The sequence below is a fragment of the Drosophila elegans genome, unplaced genomic scaffold, assembly GCF_018152505.1.
Source record: "Drosophila elegans isolate 14027-0461.03 unplaced genomic scaffold, ASM1815250v1 contig_149, whole genome shotgun sequence".
NCBI lineage: Eukaryota > Metazoa > Arthropoda > Insecta > Diptera > Drosophilidae > Drosophila > Drosophila elegans.
In genome coordinates, this window is record NW_024545513.1 from 11,888,992 (window position 1) to 11,909,778 (window position 20,787).

A 20,787-nucleotide genomic window follows, 5' to 3' on the forward strand; every position below is an offset into this window, starting at 1 on the left:
CTGCCAGATTACTTAATACGATATATATAATTAAGGCGCTAGTTCTGATTTCGGTTCTTTGGTTTTTGCCGGCCTCTTAGTCAGCCCAAACTTTCTATTTCTGACGTAGCACGGATTTGGATATGGATTTCAAAATGGGTTCTTGTCTTATCGTCAGTTAAAACGCAGATAACTGTATGGATATATAAGGCGTCCGTTGCCGTCCAATGGCCATTTAATTAATTCCGCCGACGGCGTATTTGCCTACATTATTTTTTACTTGCTCCAATTTAATTTAAGTTCGTAGTCTTAAGGATACACACACAAAATGTCGTAAGTACTTGGTTAAAAAATTATTAACCACTTTAAAAAAAAAGTGACAAATACGAATGATTTTTATTTTAAAGTAACAAAAATGTGTAGCAGTATAAAACTCAATCATTATTTTTGATTTGTATTTTTTTGATCATAAATATTGTAAATGAAAAAATAATCATTACTTTATCATATATTAAATAGTATTTTTTTTTAAATGTTTTATAATACCTGTTCCTGACATATATACAATTACCATACAAATTCCAAAGTCGATCGCAGCACCCTTTGGTAGCTGAGTCTGGAATTCGGCAGAGACCGATATACCATGTTTTATGGGGAGCTGTTCGACGCCTTCTGTGACCTTTTTATCGGGTACGGTGACCCATTAGATGGAAAGTGTCCCGCCCCCTAAGATCGCACTTACCAAAAAGGATAAAAAAGGATGTGTCAGTCTAGACGGGATACTAATACCCTCCGTAACTCTTTTTTTCCCCCAGGTGCTGCAAGAAGTATGCCGTCTGCTGGATCATCCTGGTGGTGGCCGCCGTGGGCGTGACCTTGGGCCTGGTCTTCGGACTGCGGGGCAAGGCGGAGGAGCCGCGTCGCATGGGCGCCGTGGCCTCCAACGGGGTGGGCTGTGCCGAGGTGGGTGGCACCATGCTAGACATCGGCGGATCTGCGGCGGATGCCGCAATAGCCACTATGCTCTGCGAGGGCGTCATGCTGCCACACAGCTTGGGCGTGGGCGGTGGTTTTGTGGCCACCATTTACTCCAAGGAGACGGCCTTTGTGGAGACCCTGATTGCCCGGGAAACCGCTCCGGCCGCCGCCACACAGGACATGTTCGTGGACAAGGACATCACGGGCGCCTTGTCCGTCGCCGTGCCCAGCGAAATTTATGGCTACTCCAAGCTGCACCACAAGTACGGCCGGCTGCCCTGGAAGACCCTCTTCCAGCCTACCATCGATCTCTGCCGCCACGGCATCCTGGTCTCCAGATATCTGGCGGGAGTCCTCCAGCGCGAGGAGCAGCGCATCAGGAGCGAGCCCTCTATGGCCGAGATCTTCATAAATCCGAAAACGGATGCGGTCTACAAGCAGGGCGAAATCATGTACCGGCACACTTTGGCCGAAACCCTGGAAATCATCGCCGATGAGGGTGCTCAGGTCATCTATGGCGGCGGCAGGGTGGGCAGGAAACTGGTCGAGGACATCCAGGCAATGGGCGGCATCATTACCGAGGAGGATCTGCAGAAATACGAGTGAGTATAGCGGGCCTAAGCCCTATGAATTGTACATATGGTCCTTCAAGCCAGATCTGCCAAACTATGAGTAAACTACTTTCTTACATAAAAGATACGATTTTGAAGGACTACTTCAGTGTTTGCTCAAAAACCTTTAATTACAATTTATCCTATTAAAGCTTAGGTCACTAAAGGTCTTTAAAATCAATTAATATTCGATTACCACACTCAAAAGATTACATTTTAAAGTCCATGGTTATTTCAAAACTCTTCGTTTACATGAAATTATATGTTTTATCCAAAACTTAAAGGGTAGACCTTTCCATAACACTAACAATTGTTATAAGATATCAGCGTGACTCATTTTTAAACCATACATTCGCAGTGTTCGCTAAGAAATCTTAAATTACACATTGTTTTTGTTATACAAAATATAGCATAATAAATAATAATTTAAAGTTCATGTTCTTTTGAAAATTTTTACATTATATTATATAAGGAAGACCTTTCCAATTATTTGTTAGATTTCAGAATGAAACCTATCTGTCGATCGACATTCATTTTAAAACTCTACATTTGCAGTGTTCGCTGGGAGCTGCCGCTGGTCGCCCGCTTCAATGGTGGTTACAAGCTGTTCACCTCGCCACTGCCCACCAGTGGAGCCGTGCTAACCTTCATCCTGAACGTGATGGAGCCGCTGTACACGAGCAATACGGACAAGTACTGGCAGCGACTGATCGAAACCTTCAAGCACGCCTACGGCCATCGCACCAATTTGGGCGACATTCACTTCGAGGCGAATGTGCAGGAGGTCTACGAGAACCTCATCGATCCGGCCTTCGCGGCGGAGATCCGTGAGCTGATCCTGGACGACCGGACGTTCCAGGATTATGCCTACTATGGGGCCAACTTTGCCAACGAAGAGGATCACGGAACAGCGCACATTTCCGTTCTGGCGCCGAACGGGGATGCCATTTCGGTGACGAGCACAATCAACAGTCATTTGGGGGCCAAGGTGCGATCCCGCCAGACAGGTTTCATCCTGAACGACGAGATGGATGACTTCAGTACGCCCGGTAAGATAAATACCTATGGCATTCCCGCCAGTCCGGCGAACTTCATCAAGCCGGGCAAACGGCCCATGTCATCCACTTGTCCCAGCATCGTTTTGGATGCCCATGATAATGTCAAGCTGATTGTGGGTGGAGCTGGGGGCTCCAAGATCACCACCTCGGTGGCGCAGACCATTCTACGGTACTTTATGCTCCACGAGCCCATTGAGAAGGCGGTGAATTCCGGCCGGTTGCATCACCAACTGGCGCCCATGCAAATCGACATGGAACCGGATGTGCCACGGCATACGGTTGCCTATCTGCATGCCATCGGTCACAGCATCAATTTCCTGGAGGACGACAAGGCCTACTCCGCCCAGACGGCCATCGGGATGATGGGCAGCGAACCGCATCCCGTCTGCGATCGGAGAAGAGTGGGAAGCGCTGTGGTCGTGGAGCCAGATCGATTGGATTAGATACGGCGCCGGGGTGCTCATCTCATCCAAGCCCTGGAAACCCACGACTTGGGAAACTTTTTTGTGGAGCCTTTTGTTCGATTATAAGCCACTGAAGTTCGTTCTATACTATATGAATTCATTAGTAAATCGTTTGTGTTTTAAATCATTAAAATGTATTATTTAAAGAAATTTCGGAGGAATCAAATGATGGAACGAATTAATTGCAAAGAGAAACATACGGTTTATGCATTCAAAAAAATTCAACTAAATTAACCAATTTATTTAACACAATTCTCATTAACATAATGCAATATGGTACATTGAAATTTGTTTTGTCTTTTATTAATTCATTTGAGAAAATGATTTTTGTTTTAAGAAATTTCAGAGAAACGAAAAATAACAAAATTAAATGAGAATAATATTTGTTTTATGGTTTATAAACTTAAGTTTATATAACAAATTACATTAACACAATTTTCATTAACATAATACAATATCAATCCATACAGTCCCTGAGAAGAGATCTGTATCATTAAAAAAAAATAAACAAAATCAGGTGTAAAAATGTATTTAAATTCAATTAAAATAGGTTAATTAAGCAACCAATCAAACGATATCGCCATGGATGACTCAGTTTCCGGTTTAGTAATTCCAAATTATAAACATCAGACAGGTCTTGGATTGGTACTATAAATATTTATTTGGGCCTATCTAAAGTACTTTGCATTGGTGTAAAGCCAAAAATAGAAGAAAACACCAGACCAGTGTATGCAAAAAGGTTTATAAATTTAAGAAATACAAATTTCGCGGAAAAATACCCCCTACAAGGCAACAACACACTTTAATTTTGGAAGGTTTTAAAGCCAAAGGGTCATTAAAGCACTCAACAAATCATGGAATTCGATTTACATTCTTATTTAAAGCGAAAACTTCAGGTATTGGGAATAGGAATTCGATTTCTTTTCTTATTTCAAATGAAAACTTCTGGTTTAAAATCGATTTGAATTCTGAAATCTTCAGACGGAAAACCGAAAGTGAAATATATGTATTGCATTTTCGAGGGTATTATTGTTAAATAGCTATCGGCAAGCCGAAGTTAGTTTTAAAGTTGCGTGTTTTTGATTTCAAAAATAGACGATTATCTATATATATATATATGTATATATATATATATATATATATATATATGCGCACCTACCTACTATGTGTGTGTGTTTTTTTTTTGTGTCTGTTGGGTATGCATTTACTAAACTAATTAGTTAAACAATAACTGGCCGATTGATTAACTTAATAGGCACAGCTCCTGGATTCAGCATCGCTTGAACTTGAACTCCGGAAAACATCCTCCATATACAACAACACAATGGGATTGAATGCCCCCGTTCAAGCTTGCATTACGGATATTTGAGATTAGTCATCGTCGTCATCGTCGATGCGTTTGCTTCGTTTTTTGGCCATTTTCTGTTTCTTGTGCGCAGCCTCCATGCGCATGTCCTCCAGATCCTCTTGCAGACCTGCGTGGAATCCAGGAATTAGCTTGGTTTTCGGGATGCGGGCTTCTACTTCTAGGGTCACAAAACTCACCCAGCTTCTTGCTGATGAACTCCTCCCGCTGCATCTGCGCAAAACTGGACTCCATCCCCCGATCATCGTCGTCCATGCCTCGATACCGCCGCTTATCATAGCCAAAGATGTCGCGGATGTGCGAGGATATGTCCTCCTCGCAGTCGCCATCGTCAATGAAGTCATCCAACTCGGAATCGTACTCATCCTCGTCGTCGTCGTCGTAAATGCGTCCTACAAGGGTTTGCAATTTAAGATCTAAGTTACAATTTCGAAGTGTTACCCCTTTACTTACTTTTATTGCCTGGCTGTTCTTGGGGTTTCCGCCTCTTGACATCGGCCGGCGGGAATTGCCTGCCGCCCGATGATGATGATCTCTGGACATCCGCTGGCGGAAACTGTCGCGTTTTGCCCATGGCCGGCGAAGGAGGTGGGCGATCTCTAGCCGCAGGAGCGGAACGATCCCTGGACGGGGGGATTGCAGGCCGATCCCGGGGCGGGAACTCCCGCACGGCTCCGTTTTTGATGGCCGCCGCATAGGGATTCTTGGAGGGGGCATCCCTACCAGAACTGGAGCTGGGTTTCCCCGCCGCTGTAGTTGATCCTGGCTTGGCCACCGTGGGAGCTGTCTTACTGGCGGGCTTTATACTTGAGGCATGACTACGGCTAGTTGAGGAATGGGCATTGGAACTGGAGGAGGAGCCAGAGGTGCCAGAGGAGCCGGAGGAGCTTGAGATGGTCTTTGCTGGCGGTGTAGCTGGCTTTTTGAAGCTTTCACTTGATGGATTCGCTGGCCTGGATTGGTTGAGCTTGGGTATGCGTCCATTGGGCTCCATGCGATTGGTGGTGGATGCTTTGGATGCTGAAGCCTCCTTGCCGTCGCTTTCCCGCATCTTGTCGCGATGGGCGCGCTGCTCCTTCTGCCGCTGGCGCTCCTCCATTTCGCGTTTCTCCCGGGCGGAGAGCAGGCGCTCCGGTTCTTTCTTCTTCTCGGGCTCAAAGACCACCGGTTCGTGCTGCTTCTTCTCGGCCAAGCGGAGGAGTGCCTGGAAGTCCATGGGTGGCGGCTGGGCAGGTCGCTTCATTTTGGCCCGGCGCTGCTCCTCCTCCTGCCGCTTCTTGCGCTCCTCCTCGCGCTTCTCGGCCTCCGGATCGTAGAGGCTTCTGGACGTGCTATAGGAACGGGCCACATGGGCTTCCCTCGACTTGGAGGCGCTGGACGAGGAGGAGGGCGTACTGCTGCTACTGGTGGTGCTGCTCCTCTGGCGGGTGTGACTCTTGGCCTCCTCCCTTTCCCGGGTAATGGCCGCCTTGACGCGCTCCTTGGTGCCGGAAAGATCGCGCAGGGATTGCGGCCTGCTCGGAGCAAATCCCTTGTCCTCCTGCACATCGCGCACCTTCTCAATGTACTTCTCGTAGAAGGCGTTCGCCTCGTTGGACACATAGCCGTAGTCATCGCCCTGACCCTCGTCCGCCTCGTGGCCATTGGCTGCTCCTTCGCATTGCTTGGCATCTTCCAGCACGGACTTGTTCGCCGACTTGGTCACCTTGAGCATTTTGCGGATCTTATTCTTGGACTTCTCATCACGTTTGGCCATCAGCTCGTTGAGTTTCTGGCGCTCCTCACGCTTCCGTTCTGCCTCCTCTGCCTCCTTTTTGCGTAGGAACTTTTGGATGTTGTTGGACAGCTGCTTGGACTCCTTGGACTCCTTTTTGGGTGGCGCATACTTGGTGCTGTAGTATTTGCCCTGTCCGGGGCGCTAAAAGGGCAAACAAGATGTAGTTGGAATCTTCTGCTGATCTTGTGGAGAAATTCAATCTGGTTTTTTGGGGTCAGTGAACGAAAGCGCATGCAAACGCATATGCTGGCGGTTCCATGCGTTCGCCCACTTGCGGGACACCTGTTCACCAGGATACCCACCTCGTCCTTGGTGGCCGCATCGTTCTTCTTCTTCGCGTAGTGCAGCAGCGCCCCGAAATCCATTTTACACGATCCGAACCCGATTCTAATACAAAATGATATAAATTATAGAGATGTGCGCGTGACTGACTTCATTGACACGCGCTGGCCGATATGTCACTTGGTCTCGAACAATGTCAAATTTATCTCAGCCTATTTTATTACAACATTTTTAGATTTTCAATTTTAAAACTGTCAAAAAAACATAAATAGAATAAATAATAGATAGAAAAAATAAATAAGAAACAGAACGTAAACATAGTCAACAGGTCAACCACCTTTGTTTATGTTTTCATGAGCCACAGCTGTTCAGATCAGCTGAAATCGGATGGTGGATATAGGAGTTTAACTTTCTTCAAAAATCGGCTAACTATCGCATAAATTAGTCCGTCAAAGTCCGACAAATATTAACGACGGACTAACTGGGACATTTTTGGAAGGTGAATGGATCTCTGTGAAGTGGGGCTATAATATTTCCTTATGTATCAATAAATTCGGAAAAGTGTATAGTTGCGATATCAATATAAATATAGACTCAAAACATTAATATACTAATTTTGTCAATTTTCCTTCCACTAAATGAGTTGCAGTCAAACAAAAAAAAAAAAAAGAAATTACAATAGGGTAATAGTACAAACAATTGATACTGTATATAATACAAGGAAATTACAATAGGGTAATGGTACAAACAATTAATACTGTATACAAAAATAAAGGTCCATCTCTAATCAACGTACCATCGCCAACGAACGGGCCATCTCTAGCTAAAATTTCATATTATTTAAAAAACGCTTAAAATCTGAATAAAGGCTTCCCGATCGGCTGACGGATAAGGATTTGCCATGTCCACCGATCCCGACCAAATGGCTGGCGAGAGTAGCCAGTGCGCCGATTCCGATGCCCAGGAGTCCGCGAACAAGGAGTCTTCCGCTGACGAGGGCCACCCAGTTGATCCTGTGGCCCATCCCCCAAATCCTTTCGCTTCCCCCTGCTCCCGCGAAAAGCCAAAGGAGTCCACGGACACGGACATGGACATAGACAATGATCTGACCACCGACGAGCGGATGCCCACGGTGGACGAACTGGAGCAGCCGAAGCAGCCAAAACCGAAGCCACCAGAGGTGAAAAATGAGCAGGAGCCGGAACAGGAGGCGGATCAGGAGCAGAAGCCAGTAGAACCATTGCCCATCCAACCGCCCAGTCCACCGGTGTCGGCGACCATTAAAATCGAAGAGGAGGACAAGCCATTAAAGCTACCATCAACACAAATCCAAGAGGAAATCGCACCCAGTTCGCCGGAGGCACCGCCAAATCCCATCCAGCAGCGTCCGGCGGGCAAGATTACTCGCAGCAGCCTGAATGGCAGTCAGGGGGGCAGCCAGGTGACCACCACCAACCGAACGCCAACCATTATGAAGCGTCTGCGGAAGAGCACACGCTTCAAGGCCAAGCAAACGGGCAAGGGAAATCCCGGGGGCAGCAATAGCCAGTCGAATGGCCACAACAACGGGCCGAATGGTTCCACCGGTAGCTCCACACATCTCGCCAGTGCCGGCGCCCATCCCAGCAACACCAACAAACATGGCAAATCCGGGCCAGCTGGTCCGGGCGGAATCACCGGAGCCCGGAATCGTCGCTCGCTGTTCAAGAGGCCAGCGCAGAAGACGCCAAAGGTGCAGGCCAGCACCAAATATGTGGAGAGTTTGTTCTACAAAGGCAGCTACATGCAAATCGGGGACATCGTCAGCATTGTGGATGAGGATCAGAATCTGTTCTATGCCCAAATACGCGGACTGCTCGTGGACGCCTATTGCGAGAAGTCCGCCTTCCTCACCTGGCTGATTCCAACGCAGGATAGCCCGGATCCCCAGGAGGGATTCGATCCGGCCACCTACCTAATTGGTTTGTATATAGTGTTCCACTAAAGGAAAATGCCTTTAGCAATTGGTTTTGCCCTACAAGTCTAATATTTATACTTTATTTTAAAACACAGTTTGATATACACTCTTCATTTGTAACCTTAGTTATCCTAAGCTTATTAATCCGTATTCTTATTCCGCAGGACCCGATGAGGAGCTATCCAGAAAGCTCTCCTATCTGGAGTTCGTGATGCACGCGCCCAGCAATTACTACTTCGATCGGAGCACACCATTTCCCCTGCCGGATGTGGACGAGTATACCGCGCAGAGATCGGGCGGATATATCTGGACGCGACTGCCGGTGGTGAAGCGGGAAAAGGGGAGCGGACACAAAACGGGTGGGCCCTCCTAGCAGGAAAGGCGGCCAAAGCCCAAGAGCAACCAGAAGAAAAAGGCCAAAACCAGAGTCCTGAACTTGAATAATCTAATTTATTGAGTGGAAAAAATATAAAAATGTGTCTGAAGAAAATAAATGTTTCATTTTAATATTTGTATCGTATTAAGGCACTCACTCCACGATTTTAATACTCGCAAATCAGCTCGGTTTGATGACCATTCTATAAGGAATCTTAGTTCTATAAAAAAACATCCATAAAATTTGTAATGTAACATATTTGCTCCTATTAAATAGGCAATTTTGTCGTCGTCTATCCAAAAGTGAACATTCTAATTGGCCAATTACTATGGATATTATAGATTAAGGAAAAACTTTTGCATTTATTAGATACGTATTAATAAAATTTGAAAACTGTATGTGCATAAAAATAAAAGGCATTTTTTTAAACAAAAACAGATTTATAATTGGAAAAGTGGAATCTTTACATAAGGGGTGGTCAAAAGCAAAAATAAATAAATACATTTTCCAAATGTTTTCCTAGTAAAAGCTTTAAAAAGTATGTTAGAACAAATGCTTTCCTTTATTACAACGATTCAACATTTTTAATATTGTCATACAAATATGTCAAATATTCAATTGATTAAAACTTTTAATTTAAGAGATATTACTAGTATACGTATTCAGCTATTCTCCGGTGTTTCCTTTTCCTTAAGTATATTTAATTTATTTAAAGATAGTCAAAATGGCATCCTTGTGAAGGCTTTTAAAGTTAAAATCTAATAAATATTAATATATAAATTTAAAGTTAAACAAAATCGCATTCAAAAAATAAAAAAAATGAGGTATTTAATTAGTCAGAAACTTAAATGATAACTACTATTACTATCCAGCTACCCTCCAGTGGTGCCTTGTAGATAAATGTCCATAGATTCCTTATTGAGGATCGTCGTGGGTCGTCTTCTCGGAATGGGCTGAATGTGGGGCAATCGTGTGCCGTTTATTGCGTTCATACTTAAATTGGAATTGGGATCGTCGTCGTCGTTTATGTATTGTGATGTGGACTGCGGAACTGCTGCATTTCGAACAGAGGAGTTCCTGTTTTCGGTGGGCAGTGGTGCACTTCTTATTGCATTCAGTGATCCATCGGCGGAACTTTTATTATTATTATTTGTAGTTAGTACCCTGGAGAAGAAGGTCGTGGTCCCCTGGGAACTTTGACTGCCACTCGCATCCGTAACACTCTCCGCCATCCTTCGCTCTTGGTGCTTTTTGGCATTATTGTTCTTCGTATTATACAAGTTCACCAGATTTTTATAGCAACTGAGGCATAATGGAGCATCTTCCAGAATCCCGGGGTTGATTTTTTTGGCGAATTTGAACAAATACGGATTGGTAATTTTTGTGTGTGGGCTGCGCAGTTTGTGGTTTATCGATATACCGCAAAAACGACGTTCCACATGGTCCGTTTCCTCTGTCATCTGTAATTTAGTTACTACTATTTATTATTTTACCATTATTTAGATTACAAATTGTACGTACTTTGTGTTTTTCTTGGCAAATTGGCAAGCAAATTTTAGCGCCTTTTTAATCTTTTCTAGAGGTGGACAATAAGCAATGCTAGAGCTGCGAAAATATCGATTTCATCATCGATATTATCAATTCGTTGAGTTTTGGTAAAACATTGAAGACATTTTGAAATTTCTTTCAAGTTCTTTCAAATTCTGATAATATTTAGTATATTTTTTTTCGAATTCCAATCATAACATTTTTACAATGAATTAAAGTGTTTTTTTATATTTTGTTGTACTACGTACTACTAAGTATCGATAAATATATCGATAGAATAAGAGGCACCGACTGCCTACGGCCACACCGACACCATTGCCGAGTCGATAGGTTTTCCAGCAAAAAAAAAACGCGAATTAATTGCAATAACTTGCAGATAGCATAGTTTAATTTTCGCCAGGACCAAATCACATAAATCCAGACGCGATGGAGGTGGACGAGGAAGAATTCGAGGTGCCTTCGAGCAGCAGCAAGGGCGAAAAGAAGCGTTTCGAGGTGAAAAAGGTAAGTGTGGTCAGCAAAAAAAAGGTTTGCTCATTGCCATTGTAAAATGATTTACTATTTTTTCCCCTCACTAACAAAAACAAAAAAAAAAATAAAACAACAGTGGAATGCCGTGGCTTTGTGGGCTTGGGGTAAGTAATACAATAGAATAGACAACTATGGATAGGGGACTTACCATTTTCCCATTCGCATCCAATTGCCGCAGACATCGTGGTGGACAATTGCGCCATTTGCCGCAACCACATCATGGACCTGTGCATCGAGTGCCAGGCGAATCAGGCATCCGCAACCAGCGAGGAGTGCACCGTGGCCTGGGGCGTCTGCAACCACGCCTTCCACTTCCACTGCATCTCGCGGTGGCTGAAAACCCGACAGGTCTGTCCGCTGGACAACCGCGAGTGGGACTTCCAGAAGTACGGCCACTAAAACCAGCTGGAGCAGCACTAAGAATCCCTCTGATCGCACAGAATCATAGAAATAGCATCATCCCCTGCTCCCTGCGGACATTTAAAGCTATGTAAAACCTTCTTAGATCTTAAGCGAATGTGTTGGGCGGTCTGTGAGGATTGGCAACCTCCAAGCATTGGAGTTATCAGTACCGCTGGCTTTCCCCGACAAACAACAATTTTTGTAACGCTAAAAATAAAAGCTGTAGAAGATGGAGAACAACACAACGACCATAACTTGCAGTAAATGACAACTGGCTTCTAACCAATTTCATTAAAAAAAGGAATAAGGAAATGCGGAGAATATCCGTTTTTTCATTTCTAAAAAAGAGTATTTTTAGAACAAAGGGAAATCTTTGGCTTTTTTAGGAAATTTCCAAAAGAATCAGCTTTAACAATATTCAAAAATGGTAATCAAATTGTTCCCCAAAAGAAATGATTTCAAAGGAAGTTTAAATAAGGCAGAAGACAAAAGAAAATTTGTTTTTTCACCAGGACTTTGTTTAAAATATATTTATGTGAAAGAGACAAAAACAGAAATCCTTTGTTCAACGTGCTCATATGGCAATTATTACGTGGAAATGAAAAAAAAAATAAAAACAAAAAACAATAGTCGATAGGAAGAAAAAACCATGCATTTGTAAAAACTAAATGTTCTTTTTAGTTTATTATGAATGTTTTGCGGCCGCGGCTGCTGTAAATTGTTGTTGGTGGCTTACAAAATAATACACAGTAGTTACACATATGAATAAAGTATATAATATATATCGAATATGATTAAGATTTAATTACATATGCTAGCAACTAAACTTATAGGTAAACAAAAAATAATCGTATCGTTAAAAAATCATATTCATATTTATTACTATAGGTAATAAAAACATAATCGAATCGGTGTGTGTGTGTGGGCCAAAAACATTTCATGTGTGAGTGTGTGGTTGTGATGGTTTAGATTTTAGTTTTTCATCTGCCTGGTTTTAAAAACTAAACTCTAAAGAGAACAACAACATAAACAATGCAAAAAATATGGATAAAATGTAGCATGAGCGTTTATAAAATGATGGGTGGTATGCCTGTGTGTGTGTGTGTGATCTGATCTAATATGATTTAAATAAAATATTTAAAAACCAAGTGTACTTAAAATCCAGCTCGCTGGAATCACTTGAATCACCAGTTTTATCGATTTTGTTTTTAGCAGACTTATATTTGTATGTTCGGTTTTATCATTTTCGCTTTCGCTGGCATTTGTAATTTTATTCTCCGTTTTATGTTTTATATATACAAGTTTATTTTTGTTGCTAAGTTTCGCTTTTTTCGCCTTTTTCCCTTTTCTTCTTTTTCAGTTTGTTATTATAATTAAATTTGTTGTATATATATATATATATATATATATTTAATTACTTAATTGAGTTGTTTATATATTGCTGTTCTGGTTTTTGTTGCTGCTGCTGCTGCACTATTGTTTTGTTTGTTGGCTTTTGAGGGATTTTCTAAAGTATCCTTTAAATATTTATTTATTGGTTGGTTTCGTTCTTGTAAATATAAGGTATTTGTTTTTGTATTTTTTTTGTTTTTATATAAAGTTAACGTTAGGTTGTAAGGCGTCTAAAACCGCTGCTAATTGCGTTGTTGTGTCTGTGTGCATTGCATTTAGAATATTGTTTTTTTTTTTTGTTTGTTGTTGTTGTTTTTAATCCATCCTCAATGTTTAAACGGCTCCCGGGCTGCGATGTGCTCGTCCTGTTTGGTTATTTCTCAACTGTACATGATTTGTATGCGATTTAACTCTACTCTTAGCTTTTTAACTATCAAATTGCTGCTGGTGTGACTACTGTTGCTGCTGCTGCCGAAGATGTTGCTGCTGTTGCTGCTGCTACTGCTGCTACTGTTGCTACTGCCGAAGATGTTGCTGCTGTTGTTCCTGTTGCAGTTGCTCCTCTTGTTGCTGACGGACTCGCAACACGTTGTATTTGCATTTTCCTCCGACCTTTTCCTACTTTTAAGCTTTAAAATTCCATCTGCAAAAAGAAAAGCACACCAAACACACACACACACACACACACACGCACACGCAACATGCAACGCACAGAAAAAAAAAATTGGACACAAAGGATTCAGAGAAATGGGGAGTAATCACAAAGAGAAAAAAGAGAGAAATAGAAAAGAAAGCAAAAAAAAAAAAGAAAAACAAGTTATAATGTATATAAGTTATAATCAGGTATATATATCCGGATTCGATTTAACAAATTTGTCAGCCTGTTTTTTGCTTCCTGAATATACATATATATGAATGAAAAACCAAGGATATATCAAGGATCTGATCTACTTGGACTAAGATCTAAAACTAAGGTTTCTACAGGGTTTAGGTTTAGATTGAGGTTTCTGTTTCAGTTTCGGTTTCACAGGCTCAGCAGCAACAGCAGAGGCAATGACGCCAGCAGCGCAGCAATCCCTTCCTGCCCTCCTCCTCCTCCATTTCCTTCACCTGGTCCTGGTGGTCCTGGTGCTCCTTCTCCTCCTTCTCCAAATCCTTGTCCTGGCTTCTTCTACTCCTCCTTCTACTTCATCGTCCTGTTCCTCTTCTTCTCTTGGCAATGGCAGCTGTGCTTAGTCAATTTGCTTGGAGATCAGTCGTTGGTTATTTCTGGCCATGATGGCTGTTATGATGATGATGCAAGGCAATGGATGGGCCTGCCGATGTGGATGTGGCCACCATTCCGCCACCGTCGCCACCGCTGGACTTTTGCTGGCCAATCTGCGTCGCATTTTGCAGATTGGCAAAACTGGTGGGCGCCAGGAGGGCGCAGGTGCCAAAAGTGTGCTTTGGCATGCTCAGGAATCCAGCCCCTGTCCCAGTTCCTCCTCCTCCTCCTCCTACTGCTACCGCTCCCGATCCACTGCTGCTGCTGACAATGGCCTGTCCCTGGCCGGGACTCGAGGTGCCAGCGAATTTGCCCAGCTGATAGTAGTGCATCGCATAGGAATCCTCGCCAGCAGCACGCTGCTTGCCATTGGGAAAATAGCTATTGCTGCTGGTTGTCGATGTGCAGGCCGATTGAAAGGAGCTGCTGCTGTTGTTGGTGGTGGATGACGGCGATTGGGCAGCAATGGGTGGGCAGCCCACGGTGGAGGAGTCCACGGCCTCGGCCGAGGATGAGGTGGCTCCTCCCTCTCCCTCGCCCACTCCGCCCGATGAACTGGTGCTGCTGGATGAGGTGTTGACCGTCAAACTAGTGCTGCTGGCGTACGAGGCATTGAAGGAGTCATCGCCGCCGCCGTTGCCGCCGCCACTGCTGTTTAGCTCATCCGTGCCGCTGCCCGCTCCTCCCTCTCCTGCTGCTGGTGGAATGTCTATGGTGTGCGATTCGTTGCCAAAGATCAGACGCAGTCGCTTCTTCTGCGGAGTGCCGTACACACTGCTACTGCTCGGCGCTGGCGATCTGCGTTGGCTGCTCCTGCTGCGACTGCGCTGTTTCTTCCTCTGCTTCTTGGTGGGCAGTTGCTGCTCCTCCTTTGGCGGCGGCTCGTCCTCTTCCTCGGCCGCTGGCTCCTCGTCTTCATCCTTTGCGTTCACTTGCTGCTGCTGCTGCTGCTCGTGCTCCTCCTCCTCATCGTCGCCGTCGTCGTCGTCGTCATCGTTGCCATGCTCGGAAATGCCCTCCATGCGCAGGATCTCATACTCAATGCCATTGGAACTGCTGCTGCCAGTTAGATTTAGCGCAGCTCTATCCGATCCGTCTCCTCGGCCGCCGCGATGCGAAGATGCCGCTGCACTTCGGCCAGCTCCGCCGTTGCTCAGGCTCGTCCCCAGCTCAATAACTTCGTCCAGGATCGGTGAACGCTTCATGCGCAACGTTAGCTTCAGCCTGCGCTCTGGCGTCTTTAGCAGGGGTTCCACATTGCCAATGTTGCTGGGGGCAGCGGCGGCGGAGGAGGATGAGGAGGTTGATGAGGTGGCAGCAGCTTCCAGCGGCTGGGTTCTCTTCCGCTGCTGGCCACCAGTGGAGCCCGATGAGAAGCCGCCCAGTGCTTCGCAATGTATACTCTGTGCCGCTGCCAAAGCAGCTGCCCTTCGACTCCGTTTTTTGACCGGCGGATGATTGGTAACTCCTTCTTCGTTCCTTGGCTGCTGCTCCTTGGAGGGAGGAACGGGATCGAAGCTGGCCAAAAGGTTCTTCTTGTAGGCGGGACTCGGGCTGCGACTGCGACGCTTTGCCTGCTGCTGCTGCTGTTGCTGTTGCTGCTGCTGATGATTTTCTGAGGATGTGGATGTGGATGTGGATGAGGGTGTGGACGAGGCCTCACTTGGTGCTGGCTTCTTCGATTTAACACTAAGTCTACCGCTAAGATTAGAATTATGATTAATTCTACTGTTATTATTACTATTATGATTATTACAATTTGTAATCGTTGTTGCTTTGTTGCTGCTGCTGCTGCTATTTGTTGTGGTTGCAATGTTATTGTTTTGGGCAGTGGCTAATCCGGCTACCAATCCTCCTCTTCCCGCACTATTACGCGTCACACGCTTCTCCTGCTGCTGCTGCTGCTGCTCTTGTTGCTTCTCCTCCGTCTTTTCCGGATGTTCTTCCTCCGCTAGAATGAACATTTTCGGCGGCAACTGGTGGTGATCCTGCTGCTGCTGCTGCTGCTGCTGTAGCTGCAGCTGGTGCTTCTGCTCCCGCTTCTGCTGCTCGCTGCTGGTGTCGCTGCTCTCGCTGTCCGTGTGCTTCTCCTTCTGGCGCTCGCTACGTCGCAGCTGGCGTTGCTGTCGCTGGTGCAGTGCGGCAATGGCCAACTGGGCGGGCTTGCATCGAGGCACAAGGACCACTGGCGCCTTGGTGGACAGTGGAATGCTGGCCACGACCACCGACGGGGCCACCACCTCGTCCGTGGAGGCGGTGGATATGCTACTGCTGGTGCTATTTACACGCATCGATTTGCGCAGACTGCTGGAACGACCGCCATTGACCTCGGAGCCCGCTCCGCCGGCCACGCCGCCGCCGCCGCCCACTGTTGCGCCTCCAGCACCACCACCTCCTCCTCCTCCAGGTCCTGTTCCTGTTCCTCCTTCAACGCCTGCGACTCCGACTCCGCCACCTGGCTTCTGCATGGCTGCCATTTGCTGCACAGCCGCCGTGGCCTCGGCTCCAGTGCTTGCGTGCTGGCCATGATTGTGGTGATGGTGATGATGATGATGATGGTGATGGAAATGATGCTGATGATGGTGCTGCTGCTGGTAGGCGGCATTGGCCATTATCATCTCGGCATCGTACTTGGTCATGCCCTTTTGGCGCAGCTCCTTCATGGTCAGCGGGGAAACCACAACGTTGGGCAGTTTCTTTTCGAGCAGGGAGACAGCGGCAGTTGCAGTTGCCTCCTTGCCGCCAGTTGATGGCTGCATTGCCACAGGCACTGCTACTCCAGTGGCTCCAGCTGCTCCTGCTGCTGCTGCTGCACCTCCTCCTCCTCCTCCAATTGCTGCTGCTCCGCCGGAAACCATTAATCCGCCATTCGTGCTGCTGCTCTCGCTGGTGCCAGTGGAATCATTTGTATTGCTATTACTGTTCGACGTGCTGTTCGTGGAGTTGGCTCGGCTCTTGATGCGATTAATCCGATTGTCCGTCTCGCGCAGGCGATAGCCACCATTGTTGCCGGGTCCGCTGGTGGCCAAACCGAGTCCCATGCTGAGACCCAGCATCAGGCCATCATCCTTGCCGGCAAAGGCGCCGGTGCCGCGTCGCTCGCACGTCTCGCACTCGCAATAGCGATTGGAATCCCCAAAGAAGTCCTCGCCATAGAAACAGGTTATCTCCTCACCCACTTCGATGTCGCGCAGGACCTTCACACACGCGGTGTCCCTGCCGGTGGCCAAAAACTTGCAATTGGCCCGACAATCGTGATTTATGTAGGCAGCCGGACCCAGCCACAATTGGGCGCAATTCTTGCGGCAGCTATACATCACCGAAAAGTCATTTTTGCCCGAGTGTAACAGGGCCGCCTCCTCGGCCTCTGTCAGCTCAGCAATGCAGCCCACCAGGCATTCGATCTTGTCGTTCTTTGACCACCGTTTCGTCGAACTTATCTTGGCCCCGCGCTGCTCCTCCAGTGAATATCTGTAGCAGGCCTCGATCGCAAAGCCACTGTCCTTGTCGAAAACGCGCAGATAACGCACGATCTGCAAGAGGTTAAGGGAGAAAAGAAGCTCATATTAGTATACACGTAATGCTGGTAACACACTAACCAAATATGGAACCTAACATACGAAATGATGAGAAAATCATGGATTTATGCACCAACGATATCACTTACATGATCGTGAAGCCGCTTGGTGGCGATCTTGTTCTTGTTCTTGAGATGACGCGGTATCCAGGGACCATCATAGATGCGCTGAATGGCCACATCATAGTTCTGCGTGTGGATAAAGTCATCCACGATGGCCTTCAGCTGCTGCGTGTCCACCTTCAGCGGGCGGAAGCGTATGTTCATCTTGTGGGTCTGGAAACCTAGATGAGGATCAAGGATCAGCGATGTGGCCAGGTCATCGTTCTCGGAGAGTTCACGCGGCGACATGCCCGTGGATTGGGACAGGCGGCTAACGGCACTGCCGTTGCAGCCATTGAGTCCACTGACCACCGATCCAGTTCCTGCAGATCCTGCAGTTCCTCCTCCTCCGCCTCCTCCATTGCCACTGCCATTCGAGGAGTGATGCGAATGGTGGTGCTGGATGTTCTGCTGACTCGCCTGCTGAAAGTGGGCATGTGGGTGGTGGTGCTGCTGCTGATTCGCCTGGTGGTGCGCAGACGGCGGTGCGGATGGCGGCTGGCCATGGTGCTTGTGGGACATGGACGACAACAGAGCTGCCGCCGCCGCCGTCGTCGTCGTCGTCGTGGAATTGGTGGCTAGTGAAGACGTTGCGCTGGTGGTGCTGCTGGCCGAAGCGGTGGAGCCACCGTTTGAGCCACTGGAGCTGCTGCTATTTGTAAATCTGCTGCCAGTTTCACCGCGCCGCGTGTGATTCGAGCCGACGACCATTCTGCAGGACAGTCTGCAAGGATGAAAGACCATTAATGCACGAAAATAAGTGAAAAGTGCTAACGAAAAATCATATATCATCAATGTTTTTTTTTTTAATATCTTGTATTAAAATACACAATTTTTCAATTCTTACTGCCTTAGAATCAAAATAACTAAACAAAAATCGAAATCCCGGTGAATTAGCAGCTGTTTTTGAATTTAAATCGTAGAGAACCGCAAACTAAGATTCTATCTGGCAACGCTTCCGTTCTTGGGTTACATGGTTCAGAGCAAGATGGCAATATGTGTTCCAGGACTAGGACAAGTGCAATAGTATTTGCACACACAAACACTCCCTCTCTGTCCCTCTTTCGCGACAAAGGATAGTTATACAGATATTGTTAATCTGCAGAAACAGCTGTTTTATCACTAATTTTTGCTGTATTTATTCAACTTATCTTGTTGTGCTAAAATTTATGGCCGTAATTTTATTTTTACTCATACGGCTTCGCAAGGGAGAGAGATAGAGAGGGGTAGTGTTAGTGAGGTCGTCGACAGACAGCCCTCTCGCTCACACTCGTTCCAGGCCCTTCAAGCACACACACACACACGTGCGAAAAAAAAAATCAATTAACTTGACAAGCACATGTAAAAAACAAAAAAAAAGCCGTATCGATCGACGACAAAAAAACAAAGACAATACGGTAATCCTGGAAAAGGTATAGGTATTTGCACTCACACTTGTAGCGAACGGTATTAAACATAGTTTTGTGCGCGTATGTTGGTGAACAAAAAACAAACACAACAATAATTGATTATCGATTTTCATGAGCAGCAAACATTAATTTGCAATTTTGCATATTTTTTATGGCAGCGCGGCCATAATAACTCTTTTTTTTTTTTACTAACAACAGTCGGCGAAAATATTCAAATCATAAAACTAACATAAACACAAATGGGCGGTGGGTGGTGCTGGGAAACATGACTGGAAATTAATATTTGTTGCTGGCCGAATTGTTCTGAATGGAAATAAAATTTCGATTGCAAATTGCTCTCTCAGCTGTTTACAAACGCACACACACACGCACGCAGGCCAGAGCGAGAGAGCAGCATATGCGCAGTGAGAATGGCAGAAAAAGGGTTGCCGAGTGAAAAAAGGTTTGCAAATTAAATTAATTAGTGGGTAGGGGGCGATTTCAAAAAAGCTTTAGGGCTTACTTGGCATTTGCGGGATATTTTAAAGATTTCAGAATTTAAGGGTTATATTTTCCTTTTATTTTTATTTTCAGTTGCCAACGCTTTGTCAACCCTACGCGCTTGTTACATGGGAACGAAAAATGGCGGCGCCTGTTACACACACACACACGGCAACACATTCACACACACTCTGATGTGTTTATACACTTCTTGATTGCTTTTTTTTTGCACTTATTTCGATTGTTGTAAACATTTACCTTAAATGAATTATTCACTAAGGCGCTCTTGCCTCTCGCTCGCACTCCCAAAACGATGCTTTGTCTGCTGCTGTGTGCTTGTGTGCGTGCGTCTTTTTCCACGGCTTTTTGTCGAGACATACACATACACACGGCGACACACTGGACTTAAATTGGAATTGGTTTTGGATGGCTTGGCTTTGGCTGCGTATCCGAAATATATCACGTTGGCTGTGGCAAATCATTTTAGCTCTTGACGCCTTTGTTCCCCAAAAACATCCAAACGCCGTCCATGGCTCTCGCTCTCTCGCTTGCTCTCGGGACGCTCCAAAAGTCGCGAGTCGGGAATCTATCGCTCTCTCCTTCTCGCCTAGAAGCTGCTGCAGCGCACACAAACACACACACTCCCAGACGGATACATATATTCCTTAGCAGCGAGACGTGTGTACGTGCGTATGTATGTATGCCTTTTTCTTTGCTGTTCTTATCGATTCCTTTCTCACGTTCTCCTTTGCACAAACTTGTCTAATTTTCTGAACGGCGTAAAATCGGTGCTAAATCGGACTTAATTTACAAAATGCGGCCTGGTCGCGTTTTTTTTCCGCGATATGATTCCGTTTTTTTTTTGCCGCCAGTGTGACCGCGGCTAGGCCGTTGACAAATATCATCAGTGTGACCGAGCGTTTGGTAACTACGGTATTTAGCAGGGACATGCTCCGCCGGTAGCGGGGACTTCCACCGCTGGCACAAATTAAACATTTTCGGTTGGAAACTGGGATAGCCTTTTGGTATTTTTGGAAATGGTACAACAATAATTTTTTTGTCACACTGAGACGGTATATTTTACTTTTCTGCAGGCATTTAACTAATATAAACATTTTTGTAAAATGTATTTAATTTTCAATTTTTATATTACGGCATTTAATAAGCAAACATTAAAAGTGAGAAAGAATAGGAGATATATTTTTCGGTGTGACCATTTTTCAATGTAAAG

General features: G+C 45.6%; 6 protein-coding genes across 9 annotated transcripts; 3 read left to right on the plus strand and 3 right to left on the minus strand.

The window, feature by feature from the left end:
- The first annotated feature begins 282 nt into the window (after nt 1–282).
- Nucleotides 283–3,240, plus strand: LOC108137168 (scoloptoxin SSD14). 2 transcript variants are annotated; one of them, XM_041710616.1, is made up of 3 exons: nt 283–312; nt 795–1,559; nt 2,124–3,240. In XM_041710616.1, the coding sequence occupies exons 1-3, from the start codon at nt 308–310 to the stop codon at nt 3,067–3,069; spliced, it is 1,716 nt and encodes a 571-aa protein (XP_041566550.1). In that variant the 5' UTR covers nt 283–307; the 3' UTR covers nt 3,070–3,240. The 2 variants fall into 2 exon arrangements, with proteins under 2 accessions (XP_041566550.1, XP_017114228.1); XM_017258739.1 differs by lacking the exon at nt 283–312 and adding an exon at nt 603–669.
- Nucleotides 3,241–3,603: 363 nt separating this feature from the next.
- Nucleotides 3,604–6,659, minus strand: LOC108137167 (protein SPT2 homolog). Its single transcript, XM_017258738.2, has 4 exons — nt 6,536–6,659; nt 4,910–6,374; nt 4,636–4,848; nt 3,604–4,565 (listed from the first exon to the last, which is right to left on the minus strand). Exons 1-4 carry the CDS (start codon nt 6,596–6,598, stop codon nt 4,462–4,464), a joined length of 1,845 nt encoding a protein of 614 aa, XP_017114227.1. The 5' UTR covers nt 6,599–6,659; the 3' UTR covers nt 3,604–4,461.
- A 647-nt stretch (nt 6,660–7,306) lies between these two features.
- On the plus strand, nt 7,307–8,981 carry LOC108137207 (pinin). The gene is made up of 2 exons (XM_017258798.2): nt 7,307–8,476; nt 8,637–8,981. Exons 1-2 carry the CDS (start codon nt 7,417–7,419, stop codon nt 8,843–8,845), a joined length of 1,269 nt encoding a protein of 422 aa, XP_017114287.1. The 5' UTR covers nt 7,307–7,416; the 3' UTR covers nt 8,846–8,981.
- Nucleotides 8,982–9,385: 404 nt separating this feature from the next.
- On the minus strand, nt 9,386–10,440 carry LOC108137096. The gene is made up of 2 exons (XM_017258620.1): nt 10,370–10,440; nt 9,386–10,308 (listed from the first exon to the last, which is right to left on the minus strand). The coding sequence occupies exon 2, from the start codon at nt 10,306–10,308 to the stop codon at nt 9,721–9,723; it is 588 nt and encodes a 195-aa protein (XP_017114109.1). The 5' UTR covers nt 10,370–10,440; the 3' UTR covers nt 9,386–9,720.
- A 256-nt stretch (nt 10,441–10,696) lies between these two features.
- Nucleotides 10,697–11,574, plus strand: LOC108137071 (RING-box protein 1A). The gene is made up of 3 exons (XM_017258577.2): nt 10,697–10,900; nt 11,004–11,031; nt 11,106–11,574. The coding sequence occupies exons 1-3, from the start codon at nt 10,823–10,825 to the stop codon at nt 11,324–11,326; spliced, it is 327 nt and encodes a 108-aa protein (XP_017114066.1). The 5' UTR covers nt 10,697–10,822; the 3' UTR covers nt 11,327–11,574.
- Nucleotides 11,575–12,747: 1,173 nt separating this feature from the next.
- Nucleotides 12,748–20,463, minus strand: LOC108137140 (histone-lysine N-methyltransferase Suv4-20). 3 transcript variants are annotated; one of them, XM_017258702.2, is made up of 4 exons: nt 19,815–20,463; nt 17,656–18,391; nt 15,745–17,521; nt 12,748–13,364 (listed from the first exon to the last, which is right to left on the minus strand). In XM_017258702.2, the coding sequence occupies exons 2-4, from the start codon at nt 18,376–18,378 to the stop codon at nt 13,102–13,104; spliced, it is 2,763 nt and encodes a 920-aa protein (XP_017114191.1). In that variant the 5' UTR covers nt 18,379–18,391; nt 19,815–20,463; the 3' UTR covers nt 12,748–13,101. The 3 variants fall into 3 exon arrangements, with proteins under 3 accessions (XP_017114191.1, XP_017114189.1, XP_017114190.1); XM_017258700.2 differs by lacking the exon at nt 12,748–13,364 and having other exon boundaries at nt 13,551–17,521; nt 19,815–20,462; XM_017258701.2 differs by lacking the exons at nt 12,748–13,364; nt 19,815–20,463 and adding an exon at nt 19,100–19,380 and having other exon boundaries at nt 13,551–17,521.
- Between the last annotated feature and the right edge of the window lie 324 nt (nt 20,464–20,787).

Bases quoted from the DNA above. Each gene is read 5' to 3' on its own strand.
- LOC108137207 (XM_017258798.2), top strand. From the start codon at position 7,417: ATGTCCACCGATCCCGACCAAATGGCTGGCGAGAGTAGCCAGTGCGCC. The intron at 8,477-8,636 runs GTTTGTATATAG...CTTATTCCGCAG, and splicing joins TCCGGCCACCTACCTAATTG to GACCCGATGAGGAGCTATCC.
- LOC108137140 (XM_017258700.2), bottom strand. From the start codon at position 18,378: ATGGTCGTCGGCTCGAATCACACGCGGCGCGGTGAAACTGGCAGCAGA. The intron at 17,522-17,655 runs GTAAGTGATATC...AACCTCTTGCAG, and splicing joins CCAAGCGGCTTCACGATCAT to ATCGTGCGTTATCTGCGCGT.
- LOC108137168 (XM_017258739.1), top strand. From the start codon at position 623: ATGTTTTATGGGGAGCTGTTCGACGCCTTCTGTGACCTTTTTATCGG. The intron at 670-794 runs GTACGGTGACCC...TTTTTCCCCCAG, and splicing joins TTCTGTGACCTTTTTATCGG to GTGCTGCAAGAAGTATGCCG. The intron at 1,560-2,123 runs GTGAGTATAGCG...CTACATTTGCAG, and splicing joins GAGGATCTGCAGAAATACGA to TGTTCGCTGGGAGCTGCCGC.
- LOC108137167 (XM_017258738.2), bottom strand. From the start codon at position 6,598: ATGGATTTCGGGGCGCTGCTGCACTACGCGAAGAAGAAGAACGATGCG. The intron at 6,375-6,535 runs GTGGGTATCCTG...TTGCCCTTTTAG, and splicing joins ATGCGGCCACCAAGGACGAG to CGCCCCGGACAGGGCAAATA. The intron at 4,849-4,909 runs GTAAGTAAAGGG...AAACCCTTGTAG, and splicing joins AGAACAGCCAGGCAATAAAA to GACGCATTTACGACGACGAC.
- LOC108137071 (XM_017258577.2), top strand. From the start codon at position 10,823: ATGGAGGTGGACGAGGAAGAATTCGAGGTGCCTTCGAGCAGCAGCAAG. The intron at 10,901-11,003 runs GTAAGTGTGGTC...ATAAAACAACAG, and splicing joins AGCGTTTCGAGGTGAAAAAG to TGGAATGCCGTGGCTTTGTG. The intron at 11,032-11,105 runs GTAAGTAATACA...CAATTGCCGCAG, and splicing joins CGTGGCTTTGTGGGCTTGGG to ACATCGTGGTGGACAATTGC.
- LOC108137096 (XM_017258620.1), bottom strand. From the start codon at position 10,308: ATGACAGAGGAAACGGACCATGTGGAACGTCGTTTTTGCGGTATATCG.